A 13,305-nucleotide genomic window follows, 5' to 3' on the forward strand; every position below is an offset into this window, starting at 1 on the left:
GTATAATATCCTAACTTTTGTTTAATTCTTCTCTCAAAGGATGGTACCACAATGAGCCTTCTCGATTGCAGACAAACCTTTTGCGACTCATGGAACAGAAAACCCGAGTCCCTCTGCACTACTTTAGTTCTGCAGTCCATCTCCAAATAGCAGCATCTGCTTTTTTATTCTTCCAGCCAAAGTGAACAACTTCCCAGCTTCCTAGGTCATCTGGCAGACTTTTGCCCAGTTACTCAACCTATTTATATTCATTAGGAACTTCCTTATGTTTTCTTCACAAGATACATTCCTAATTACCTTGATGTCCGAGTGTCATATGGCCTACTCCCCAAATTTTGAACATCTTAACTACAAATTTACCCGAGCCTACACTCCCCACAGCTAATTAGTTGATGTGAATTGTTAACAGTTAAGGCTCCAGCACAAACTCCAGAAAGACAGTCTGTAGATTGCAGTTTCGTGGGAATAGGATCAAAACAGCAAGAAGGTGAGTCTCATGGACAAAATGGGATCGGAAAGAATGCTGCAGGAAATTAGACTAATTCTAGGGAAACATCCCAGATCAGGGCTAGGGAGCAAAGGAAAATTTGGGGGGGGGAATGTTTATTCAAAGGTGCTAATGTGAGGAATGGAAACAGCAGAGGCAGCTGAATGTCTATAATGGATGGCTCCTGCCAGTTCCAGGATCTTCACAGTCAGATAGTCAAGTAACAAGGTCAGGCAGACACAGACTCCAGCGTTGACACATCAGCATAATGACCCTTGCACAGCAGAAATGTTATGACACACTGGGGCAGGTGGAACCCAAATCTGGGCCTCTTGGCTCAGAGGTGGGGTCATTATCACTGCCCATAAGCATCCACTATATCTGCTCAAAAACAGTTCAGAAAGAAAAGGTGAGGGTTCTTGTGGTGCAGTGGCAATATCCCTACCTGTGTACCAGAAAACCCAGGTACAAGTTAAATCTCCTTCAAGGGTTATATATACACAAGTTGATCAGTACATATAAAGTTGACTTTGATGCTCCAAAACATTTCACACATCTCATCACCAATTGGTCACATCAGCTGCTGCGATAGCACATAGAAATGGACAGAGTAAGCAAGCTACAATTTCTTCTCATTTCACAAAACTGCCCCGACTCCAAACTATGGTATGTATACTGTGTGAAAAGGATGCAGAAGTTTAATAGCTAAAAAGCACAAAATATTAAGCAATGAATGTTGGGGTAATGCAAGTTCTTTGTCTGGTTTCAAATATATTTCTCAACATGAAGATCATCTACAGAATTGCAAACTCTTTAGGAATTGTGTACATAATGATTATCATTGGCCCTAAAGCATTTATGTTCATACCAAAACTTGGTTAGACAACACTCGAGAGTATTGTGTAAACATCAGGTCACCCTAATTATTGAAAGGATAGTGACATGGAAGGGGCAGAAAATATTTATAGGTATGATAGCAGACCTATGTGACTGTACTTTACAGGAAAGAATGAACAGGTTGGATCTCTATTATCAGGGCAAAAATATAGACCATCAATATATGAAAAACACCAAGAGGTAGGACTGGGAATTCAGAAGGAACTTCTTTATCCAGAGTGTGGTGAGAATGTGGAACTTGTTGCTTATGGAGTAATTAAGGTCTATAGAAGAGATACAAAGTAGAAGCTAAATAAGCACATAAATGAGAAAGACGGTAACACTGAGCCTTAGATGAGAAAGGACAGAAAATGTCTGCTTCTGGGCTGTATATTACATATGATTCGATGCAGTAACCACAACAAGGACTGATTAGGGATAATCAGCATGGCTTTGTGCATGGGACATCACGTCTCACTAACTTGATTGAGCTTTCTTGAAGAAGTGACAACAAAAGCACTGCAGTAGACATTGTAGTTATGGGATTCAGCAAAGCGTGCAACAGGGCTCTGCATAGTAGACAGGTGAGCAAGGTTAGACCACATGGAATCCAGAGGAATAAGCAATTGGATACAAAACTGGCTTGAAGGTCAGAGACAGAGGGTAGCAGTAGAAGATTGCTGTTCGGACTGAAGGCCTGTGACCAGAGGTGTGCCACAAGGAACCGTGCTGGGTCCACTGCTTTTCATCATTTATATAAATGATGTGGATATGAATATAGGAGGTAGGGTTAGTAAGTTTTTGGATGACACCAAAATTGGAAGTGTAGTGACAGTGAAGGTGATTATCTCAGATTACACCAGATCTATATCAGATGGGCCAATGGGCTGAGGAGTGGCAGATGAGGTTTAATTTAGATAAATGTGAAGTGCTGCATTTTGGGAAAGCAAATCTTCACATGACTTATACACTTAATGGTAAGGTCCTAGGGAGAGCTGCTGAACAAAGAGACCTTGGAGTGCAGGTTCATAACTCCTTGAAAGTAGAGTCGCAGATAGATAGGATGGTGAAGTCAGCATTTGGTATGTTTTCCTTTATTGGTCAGAGTTGGGACATCATGTTGCGACTGTACAGGACACTGGTTAGGTTAGGTCACTTTTGAAATATTGCATGCAATTCTGGTCTCCTTCCTATCAGAAAGATGTTGTGAAACCTGAAAGGGTTCAGGAAAAGATTTACAAGGATATTGCCAGGTTTGGAGGATTTGAGCTATAAGGAGAGGCTGAACAGGCTGGGGCTGTTTTCCCTTGAGCATCGAAGGCCGAGGGGGTGACTTTATAGAGGTTTATAAAATCATGAGGGGCATGGATAGGATAAATAGACAAAAGTCTTTACCCTGGGGTGGGAGAGTCCAGAACTAGAGGGCATAGGTTTAGGATGAGATGGGAAAGATGCAAAAGGGACCTAAGGAGCAACGTTTTCATGCAGAGGGTGGTGCGTGTATGGAGTGAGCTGCCAGAGGAAGTGGAGGAGGCTGGTACAGTTGCAACATTTAAAAGGCATCTGGACGGCTATATGAATAGGAAGGGTTTAGAGGGATATGGGCCAAGCGCTGGCAAATGGGACTAGATTAGGTTGCAATAACTGGACATCATGGACTAGTTAGACAGAAGGGTCTGTTTCCGTGCTGTATATCTCCATGAGTTTGTGACTCTAAGTGAGCTTTGATCTTCCTTAATGAAGCATTTTGTAACCACTCACTTTTGCTCCAGGTTTACACCTAATCAGATGGACAGGAAGCTGTATTGCAGAGATTTCTCAAAGAACTAGCTGATGGGAAAAAAAATTAGAAGGACTGGAACAAAAAAATAATCTTGCCCTGCTGAGACACATTTGGACACCTGCTAATGAGCAGGCCTGTTACGAAAAGGACTAACTCACCTTGCCAAATTCCAAAGAAAATTTGCAATGGTGAGCATTTTCTTAAAACTTGGGTAAGAACGTGAGAAGTAAATGCAGGAGAAGACCATAGGACCCAGCAAGCTCATTCAATATGGCTTTCAATTCTACTTTCTTGTCCACACCCCCAATCTCTCAATTCCCTGATAAACAAAAAATCTGCCCATCTCAGCCATAAATATATTCAATGTTTTCAATATATTGAATACATTCAATGAACAGCATTCACAGCTCTAATCTGGGGTAAAGAATTCCAATTACTCACTAGCTTTGAGTGCCTTACCCAGATTGAGAAAGGTTACAGAAAAATGATGAAATGGGAGGGAAAGTTCATTACCAGCGGAAGCTTCACAACATTAATCCACCTACCCATGCATTCACAACACAGACTGACTAGAGCAGGGAGGTGGAATAAACTAACCACTATAAAAATAGCACGGACGTCACTTAACAAAAGAACTCATTGAGAATGCTGATTTTGTCATTGAAGTTACGTTGCCTGAAAAAGCTCTGCTGCCTGATGCTGCTTTAAATCCACAAGACTCTTTAAAAAGCAATCCAATGCAACTTATATTTACATGATGTCTTTAATTTGTCAAAATATCCAGCAGTCAGGAATATTATCAGCTAAACGTTGACAGGTTCACGTACAGTAGCGAGAGCAGTAGACCAAAAGGTTGGTCAAAGAGATAGGCTTCAAGGAATAAGGAAAGGTTTAAAGGTGGAGGAGTTTGGATAGAGAATGCCAGAGCTTAAGACACAGGAATAGGTACCTTCAACTTCAACTGTGATGTAGCTAAGAAAATCAGTGATACACAAAAGGCTGGAGTTGGAGGATGGCAAAGAGATAAGGTAAAGCAAAGCTCAGAGTTTGCAATTTGAGACCCAAAATACAATATTTATACTACATGACATTGGGTCTCTAACACTCCCTTTACCCGTGTGGAGTTTAATTAAAGAGCAATGAAGGAGGAACATAGCTGCTGTATTATGAATTTACAGTCCATTTACAATCATATGCTATAATTAAAATAATCACACCAAGAATATTTCAAGGCCTTACACAATTTCAAATGATACAGAAGAAACTGCATAACAATTGAAATGACAACAGCCAAAATGACAAATTGATCCAGAAGATATAGAGAATAACCAGGAAATTAGAGTGACCCCAACCCAGACAAAAATCATTTAAATACTTCAAGTTCTTCAAAAAGTTTGTAAGCTACCACAAAAATCTGCTGTCTGCAAAACAGACTGAGCTTGAACAAGAGTGGCTGATAGATATGCCGTATAAAAGGTTGACATAAAGGAAAGTATTGAGATGGCTCAAACCTAGCTGACACAGATCAGTCATTGAAATTAAAGAAACTTACTTTCATGCAGAGATTCCACTTTTGAAATACACGATGTACAAAACATGTAAACAACTGAGATAGTAATCCACTGGTCAGCTGGGTATCTTTGGTTGTGTTAAGTCAGCTGTCGTTCAAGCTTAAGTGAAACTGTGGTGGGTGTAGCCCTGACTCACTGTTAAATTACGTATCGGAGGAGGAGGAGGAAATGTCTCTCTAATGCATCACTAAATCACAAATAAGGATAGAGCGTTAGAGGAGGAGACAGTGTGTTTATGATTTAAAGCAATATTACAGCCAACGTCAAAATAACTGGCAGTATTTAAAATTCACTTTGAAGTTTTTTTTAAAAGAAAACAGGAACGCTTGAAAACAATGGAATTAACATGAACAACATATAGGCGTGACCAGGACAGAACAGAGCAGCGGAAATACAAGCATTTAGACCTTGGCTGAAGACTGACATGAACTGAAACAGCATTTCTCTGGCTTTTCTGACAAAGCAGTTGTGATGAGTATACAAAGAAGCAACATATTCAACTCAAGATCTTTCCTACCCACCCCCTCAGGTTGAGTCCCTCTCAAATAATCCCACAGCTTCCTTCCCAGTCTAAAACTGGTATCCTTTGAAAGAATCCCCTGGCACGTCCCACAGCAAAATGAGCAGCAAGTCACATTTCCTCCCTGCCCACCAGGAGATAATCTTACTCACCTTCTTCCCATCCTTCTAATCAATCCCAGGATCTACCCAATGACCCAGTCAGTGCATTAACCATCACCACTCCCTACCAAACGATGCTTCTGTATTATTGTTCACTTAAAAATAAAGTGTCACCTACGAATTCATTGTGAATGCTCACATTGACATTAAGGCTTTGACAGAATCCTGGTGAAGGAGTGATGACACCTGTTCCTTGAGTGGAGCTTACTAGACTGGCTATTTTTTCCACGACTTACCCTGTTCAAACTGCCAGTGGTATGGCCTTATCTTTAAATCTTATTTCAGTTGTAAACTTCATCTTTGAACATCTTACATTGTTCCTCCTCTCATGTAAAATGCTTGTTCAGATCCAAATATCACTCCAGGTTTCTCAACAAAAATCATCCTTGGAGAGGCTGGAGATCCAGGGAAACATGATTCGGTAGAATTCAGCCTCTATCAATCCATTTTGCTCTCTCCCTCTATAAACAAACTCTTCCACCCACATTCACAGCAATCACCTCAATCTTGTCTTACATGACCTTACTATTCCAACATTAACACCATGATCAATATATGATCAATTCCTTGTCTTGCTCTCTACCTAAAATGGTCACCTGCTTCCCTCATTTCCTAAGCTCTGTGGGACCATCTTTTTCAAATGTTCTCCACTGCCCTTGCCTCTAGTTAGTCTGTAGATTCAGCAAGTGATTCAGAAGGGCAAGGGAATGCTGTCCTGACAAGAGGAATAAAACTTAAAAGCAAGAATGTTAAGGCTCAATTATAAAGGGCATTGGTGAGACTGCATCTCAAACACTGCACACATGGTTTTGGTCTCCTTATTTAAGTAGGCATGTAAGTATGCTGGAGGTAGTTCAGGAAGGTTTACCAGATTAATACATGGAATGAGGTTCACTTCTGAGCAAATATTAAGCAGCTTGGCCTTGTGTCCACTAGAATGCAGAAGAGGGGTGACTTGATTGAGAAGTGAGATAATAGTCTTGACAAAGTAGATGTGGAAAGATTATTTCTTGTGGATCAATCCAGAATTAAGTGACTCTTTTAGGAGAGAGGCTCAGTGTTGTGTGACTTGAGAAGGTTTCAGGTGGTGGTAGAGGTCCACTTATTGAATATTTTTAAGGTGGAGGTAGATTGATTGCCTTATGTACAATAATCAGTGGTTATTTGGGTTGATGGGAATGTTAATTCAAAACACAAAAAGATAGTCATGATTTACTGAATGGTGCAGGATGTGTGAAGAACCAGAGAGCTCACTACTGTAATTTGTTAGAGCTTAGGTCTTTATCTAGGTTTCACTTAATTTCCTGCAATATTCTCATCTTGTCCAGGAGACCCATTAACTTGCTTGCTTAATCCTATTCCAACCAGACAGCTAATCATACAATTTGCATTCCTGGGCCCGATGTAAATTAATATTGTTAGCATCCTCCTCTCTTCAGGAACTGTCACTGTTCAAGTCTGCTTTTGTCACACTTGCCTCTTTGCCTGCAAAAAATCTCTCCTTGCAATGCCATCACCCAATGTTAACCTTCCTGGCTTTCCTCTCCAAAGCCTATTCTGTCAATGCATTGTCATTTCTCAAAACCATACTCACCTCTTCCAAAAATCAATGTTTGAATCCCAACAAATCATGTTTCCCAATTCTTGATTATGAATGAAATCCTTTATCGCTCTGATAACTGACCCCATCGTTTTAAACCAATTTAGTGTCTTTAACAGAGTTGATCCTCTCATATTTTTCAATCATTCAGCTGGGTCACACTCCCGAGCTTGGTTCTGTTATCTATTGCATGACAGCCAGAGAATTTAATGACTTCTTTCACTCTCGAAACGTTACCTTCAAAAGTTCTATCTTTGACACCAATCTACTTTTTGCTGACATTATAACTTTGAATAATACCATCCCAAAACCGAAATTCTATATCTTCATCCTCTGGGATCTATCCCGTTCCAACTTTTTTTTACTGCAATATTCATGATTGGAGGAAATTCCTATTTATCCAATCAAATACTAGGGAAGATTTGATGCTCACTACAAATTCCATTTCCTATCCCTCCATCTACAACAAGTATCCTAATTGAAACAGTTTGACAATGTTTAAACGAGAGACGAGATTCCAACATCTCCCCTTAATTCTCAAGACTACTTACCTCCATCTTCATAACATTGTTCAACTCTGGTCCTGCCTCAACTCATCTGTAGCTGAAACCCTTGTCCATACTTTTACTGCTTCTGGACATAATAATGCCATGTGTTCATGTCCACCTTTCCCGCATTAGATACTGGTGTGCATCCAAAGCACTGTGGATTGTAACTTGATCATCAGCCCTGAATTCCATTAACTCCCATTACGACAATGCTTTAATTTTAAAGGCCTCATCCTTATTTTCAAATTCTTTTGATGTCCTCACCTCTTTCTCTATCCATAGACTCCCTCTTGCCCCTACAAACATTTTAGAACTTTGTGCTGCTCTCCAGTTGATGCCTTCTGGACACCTCCAACATTTACCATCCAACACTGACAGTTGTGCCTTCAAGTTTCAGAAATCACCTCTTAATTTCTGTCCCCTTTTTTAAGATGCTCTGTAAACCTCACTCATTATTCTAGTTCTAGTCATCTGTGGCTCAGTGTCTGTTATGACTTTTGTTAAGTACCTTAAGACTTTTTTTAAAAAAATAAACTATATTAAGTGATGCATACTTACAGAAGCAATTATATATTAGATTACTTACAGTGTGGAAACAGGCCCTTCGGCCCAACAAGTCCACACCGACCCGCCGAAGCGCAACCCACCCATACCCCTACACTTACCCCTTTAACCTAACACTAGGGCAATTTATGATGGCCAATTCACCTGACCTGCACATCTTTGGACTGTGGGAGGAAACCGGAGCACCCGGAGGAAACCCACGCAGACACGGGGAGAATGTGCAAACTCCACACAGTCAGTCGCCTGAGTCGGGAATTGAACCCGGTTCTCTGGCGCTGTGAGGCAGCAATGCTAACCACTGTGCCACCGTGCCACCCACATTATAGTTCTGCTAAAATCCACAAAATTGTGAGTTCAGCCAGAGCTATCATTAAACTTTCTACGTGAAACAAATCCTGCTTTGGCGAATAAAGTTTATGAGCTACCACAACTAATGAGGCACAGACCCTACACAATCCTAACAATGCAACTGATTGCAGCCAGACTGGCAGCTTAAAGCAAAGCATCAGACAGAATTGGTCTCAGCATTCTTGAGCTCAAATGTGTATTTAAAAAAGATCTGATCAGTTAAAAGCCAGCAGGAATTGTTAGGAACAGGTAAAGGTCACTTAGATTTTTATTCTTTTGTGGGACGCGGGGTTGCTGGCTGGCCAGCATTTGTTGTCTGTCCCTGGTTACCCTTGAGAAGGCGATGGTGAACTATCTTCTTGCACTCCTGGAGTCCACGCGAAACAAGTTGCTTTGTTAAGACGTTGTAGTGATTGATACAACTCAGTCGCTTGCTAGACCATTTAATCTGCTCATCTCAATTATTTAGCACTGAGACTTGAAAGCTTTGTTGCTTTTGAATAGAGTACGACAACTTAAAAGCTTTCATATTCCCATGTCCTTTAATATGCTTGCATCCTTTAATCAAGGATGTCTGAAGCAGTTTCCATGATAGTCAGAAATGAGGCATTAAGATTGAATTTTAAAAAAAAATGCACAAGAAAAACAGTTTGAAACGGTAGCAGCAACTTCTATGATTCCCTAAGGTTTAGAAGAGGCGTTTTTGTTTTGAGGCAAATGAATAGCTTTGGCAAACAGAATTAAGGAGACTCCAAAGGATTTTTACAAATATATTAAGGACAAAGGGTAACTAGGGAGAGTATAGGGCCCCTCAAAGATCAGCAAGGCGGCCTTTGTGTGGAGCCACAGAAAATGGGGGAGATACTAAATGAATATTTTGCATCCGTATTTACTGTGGAAAAGGATATGGAAGATATAGACTGCAGGGAAATAGATGGTGACATCTTGCAAAATGTCCAGATTACAGAGGAGGAAGTGCTGGATGTCTTGAAACGGTTAGAGGTGGATAAATCCCCAGGACCTGATCAGGTGTACCCGAGAACTCTGTGGGAAGCTAGAGAAGTGATTGCTGGGCCTCTTACTGAGATATTTCTATCATCGATAGTCACAGGTGAAGTGCCGGAAGACTGGAGATTGGCAAATGTGGTGCCACTGTTTAAGAAGGGTGGTAAAGACAAGCCAGGCAACTATAGACCAGTGAGCCTGACCTCCGTGGGGGGCAAGTTGTTTGAGGGAATCCTGAGGGACAGGATGTACATGTATTCGGAAAGGCAAGGACTGATTCAGGATAGACAACATGGCTTTGTGCGTGGAAAATCATGTCTCACAAACTTGATTGAGTTTTTTGATGAAGTAACAAAGAAGATTGATGAGGGCAGAGCAGTAGATGTGATCTATATGGACTTCAGTACGGCGTTCGACAAGGTTTCCCATGGGAGACTGATTAGCAAGGTTAGATCTCATGGAATACAGGGAGAACTAGCCATTTGGACACAGAATTGTCTCAAAGGTGGAAGACAGAGGTTGGTGGTGGAGGGTTGTTTTTTCAGACTGGAGGCCTGTGACCAGTGGAATGCCACAAGGATTGGTGCCGGGCCGTCTACTTTTTGTCATTCACATAAATGATTTGGATGTGAGCATAAGAGGTACAGTTAGTAAGTTTGCAGGTGACACCAAAATTGGAGGTGTAGTGGACAACGAAGAGGGTTACCTCAGATTACAACAGGATCTTGACCAGATGGGCCAATGGGCTGAGAAGTGGCAGATGGAGTTTAATTCACATAAATGCAAGGTGCTGCATTTTGGGAAAGCAAATCTTAGCAGGACTTATACACTTAATGGTAAGGTCCAAGGGAGTGTTGCTGAACAAAGAGACCTTGGAGTGCAGGTTCATAGCTCCTTGAAAGTGGAGTCACAGGTAGATAGGATAGTGAAGGCGGCGTTTGGTATGCTTTCCTTTATTGGTCAGAGTATTGAGTACAGGAGTTGGGAGGTCATGTTGCGGCTGTACAGGACATTGGTTAGGCCACTGTTGGAATATTGCTTGCAATTCTGGGTCTCCTTACTATCGGAAAGATGTTGTGAAACTTGAAAGGGTTCAGAGAAGATTTACAAGGATGTTGCCAGGGTTGGAGGATCTGAGCTATAGGGAGAGTCTGAATAGGCTGGAGCTGTTTTCCCTGGAGTGTCGGAGGCTGAGGGGTGACCTTATAGAGGTTGACAAAATTATGAGGGGCATGGATAGGATAAATAAACTAAGTCTTTTCCCTGGGGTCGGGGAGTCCAGAACTGGAGGGCATAGGTTTAGGGCGAGAGGGGAAAGATATAAAAGAGACCTAAGAGGCAACTTTTTCACACAGAGGGTGGTACGTGTATGGAATGAGCTGCCAGAGGATGTGGTGGAGGCTGGTACAATTGCAACATTTAAGAGGCATTTGGACGGGTATATGAATAGGAAGGGTTTGGAGGGATATGGGCCGGGTGCTGGCAGGTGGGACTAGATTGGGTTGGGATATCTGGTCGGCATGGACGGATTGGAGCGAAGGGTCTGTTTCCATGCTGTACATCTCTATGACTCTATGTATTATGGGCAGTGAATGATAAAGCAAGTGGTAGGAGGCAGAGGTCTGATTGGCTGTCCATCTATGGTAACTGGAGACAGTGCAAGTGGCAAGTGTCCGTACTTCAGTTGCATGAAGTTATCGCTACTGCTATGGTCCCAGGAATAAGACTGGAGAAGTGAAGACTGTTTTAGAGTCATAGAGTCAGAGAGATGTACAGCATGGAAACAGATCCTTCGGTCCAATCTGTCCATGCCAACCAGATATTCCAACCCAATCTAGTCCCACCTGCCAGAAGCCGTTCCATATCCCTCCAAACCCTTCCTATTCATATACCCATCCAAATGCCTCTTAAATGTTGCAATTGTACCAGCCTCCACCACATCCTCTGGCAGCTCATTCCATACACAAACCATCCTCTGCGTGAAAAGGTTGCCCCTCAGGTCTCTTTTATATCTTTCCCCTCTCACCCTAAACCTATGCCCTCTAGTTTTGGACTTCCCGATCCCAGGGAAAAGACTTTACCTATTTACCCTATCAATACCCCTCAATTTTGTCAACCTCTATAAGGTCACCCCTCAGCCTCCGACGTTCCAAGGAATCAGCCCCAGCCTATTCAGCCTCTCCCTATAGCTCAAATCCTCCAACCCTGGCAACATCCTTGTAAATCTTTTCTGAACGCTTTCAAGTTGCACAACATCTTTCCGATAGGAAGGAGACCAGAATTGCACGCAATATTCCAACAGTGACCTAAACAATGTCCTGTACAGCCGCAACATGACCTCCCAACTCTTTTACTCAATACTCTGACCAATGAAGGAAAACATACCAAACGCCTTCTTCACTATCCTATTTTCCTGCGACTCCACTTTCAAGGAGCTATGAACCTGCACTCCAAGGTCTCTTTGTTCAGCAACACTCCCTTGGACCTTACCATTAAGTGTATAAGTCCTGCTAAGATTTGCTTTCCCAAAATGCAGCACCTTGCATTTATGTGAATTAAACTCCATCTGCCACTTCTCAGTCCATTGGCCCATCTGGTCAAGATCCTGTTGTAATCTGAGGTAACCCTCTTTGCTGTCCACTACACCTCCAATTTTGGTGTCATCTGCAAACTTACTAACTGTACCTCTTATGCTCGCATCCAAATCATTTATGTAAATGACAAAAAATAGAGGACCCAGCACCGATCCTTGTGGCACCCCACTGGTCACAGGCCTCCAGTCTGAAAAACAACCCTCCACCAGCACCCACTGTCTTCTACCTTTGAGCCAGTTCTGTGTCCAAATGGCTAGTTCTCCCTGTATTCCATGAGATCTAACCTTGCTAATCAGTCTCCCATGGGAAACCTTGTCGAACGCCTTACAGAAGTCCGTATATCTCACATCTACTGCTCTGCCCTCAATCTCCTTTGCTACTTCTTCAAAAAACTCAATCAAGTTTGTGAGACATGATTTTCCACGCACAAAGCCATGTTGACTATCCCGAATCAGTCCTTGCCTTTCCAAATACATATACATCCTGTCGCTCAGGATTCCCTCCAACGACTTGCCCACCACGGAGGTCAGGCTCACTGGTCTATAGTTGCCTGGCTGGTCTTTACCACCCTTCTTAAACAGTGGCACCACATTTGCCAATCTCCAGTCTTCCGGTACCTCATCTGTGACTATTGCTGAGATATTTGTATCATCGAGAGGGCCAGCAATCACTTCTCTAGCTTCCCACAGAGTTCTCGGGTACACCTGATCAGGTCCTGGGGATTTATCCACCTCTAACCGTTTCAAGACATCCAGCACTTCCTCCTCTGTAATCTGGACATTTTCCAAGATGTCACCATCTATTTCCCTGCAGTCTATATCTTCCATATCCTTTTCCACAGTAAATACGGATGCAAAATATTCATTTAGTATCTCCCCCATTTTCTGTGGCTCCACACAAAGGCCGCCTTGCTGATCTTTGAGGGGCCCTATTCTCTCCCTAGTTACCCTTTTGTCCTTAATATATTTGTAAAAACTCTTTGGATTCTCCTTGATTCTATTTGCCAAAGCTATCTCATGTTCCCTTTTTACCCTCCTCATTTCCCTCTTAAGTATACTCCTACTTCCTTTATACTCTAAGGATTCACTCGATCTATCCTGTCAATACCTGACATATGCTTCCTTCTTTTTCTTAACCAAACCCTCAATTTCTTTAGTCATCCAGCATTCCCTATACCTACCAGCCTTCCCTTTCACCCTGACAGGAATATACTTTCTCTGGATTCTTGTTATCTCATTTCTGAAGGCT

The 13,305-nt window shown here is 42.1% G+C and overlaps 1 protein-coding gene across 3 annotated transcripts in view; it reads right to left on the bottom strand.

The window, feature by feature from the left end:
* The window catches only part of LOC122563623 (phosphatase and actin regulator 4), a 182,795-nt gene that overhangs the window by 66,626 nt on the left and 102,864 nt on the right, over nt 1–13,305 (bottom strand). The window contains exon 1 of one of the 3 annotated variants that reach the window (XM_043717590.2): nt 4,699–4,844. The exons of the other annotated variants lie outside the window; for them this stretch is intronic. Coding sequence (XP_043573525.1) covers nt 4,699–4,744 — 46 coding nt within the window. The 5' untranslated portion in view covers nt 4,745–4,844. Of the gene's footprint in view, nt 1–4,698; nt 4,845–13,305 lie in introns of those variants that run through there. 3 annotated transcript variants of the gene reach the window in all.

This window comes from Chiloscyllium plagiosum, unplaced genomic scaffold (assembly GCF_037043375.1).
Source record: "Chiloscyllium plagiosum isolate Xiang-an unplaced genomic scaffold, Cpla_swu_hap1 HiC_scaffold_30, whole genome shotgun sequence".
Taxonomy (NCBI): Eukaryota; Metazoa; Chordata; class Chondrichthyes; order Orectolobiformes; family Hemiscylliidae; genus Chiloscyllium; species Chiloscyllium plagiosum.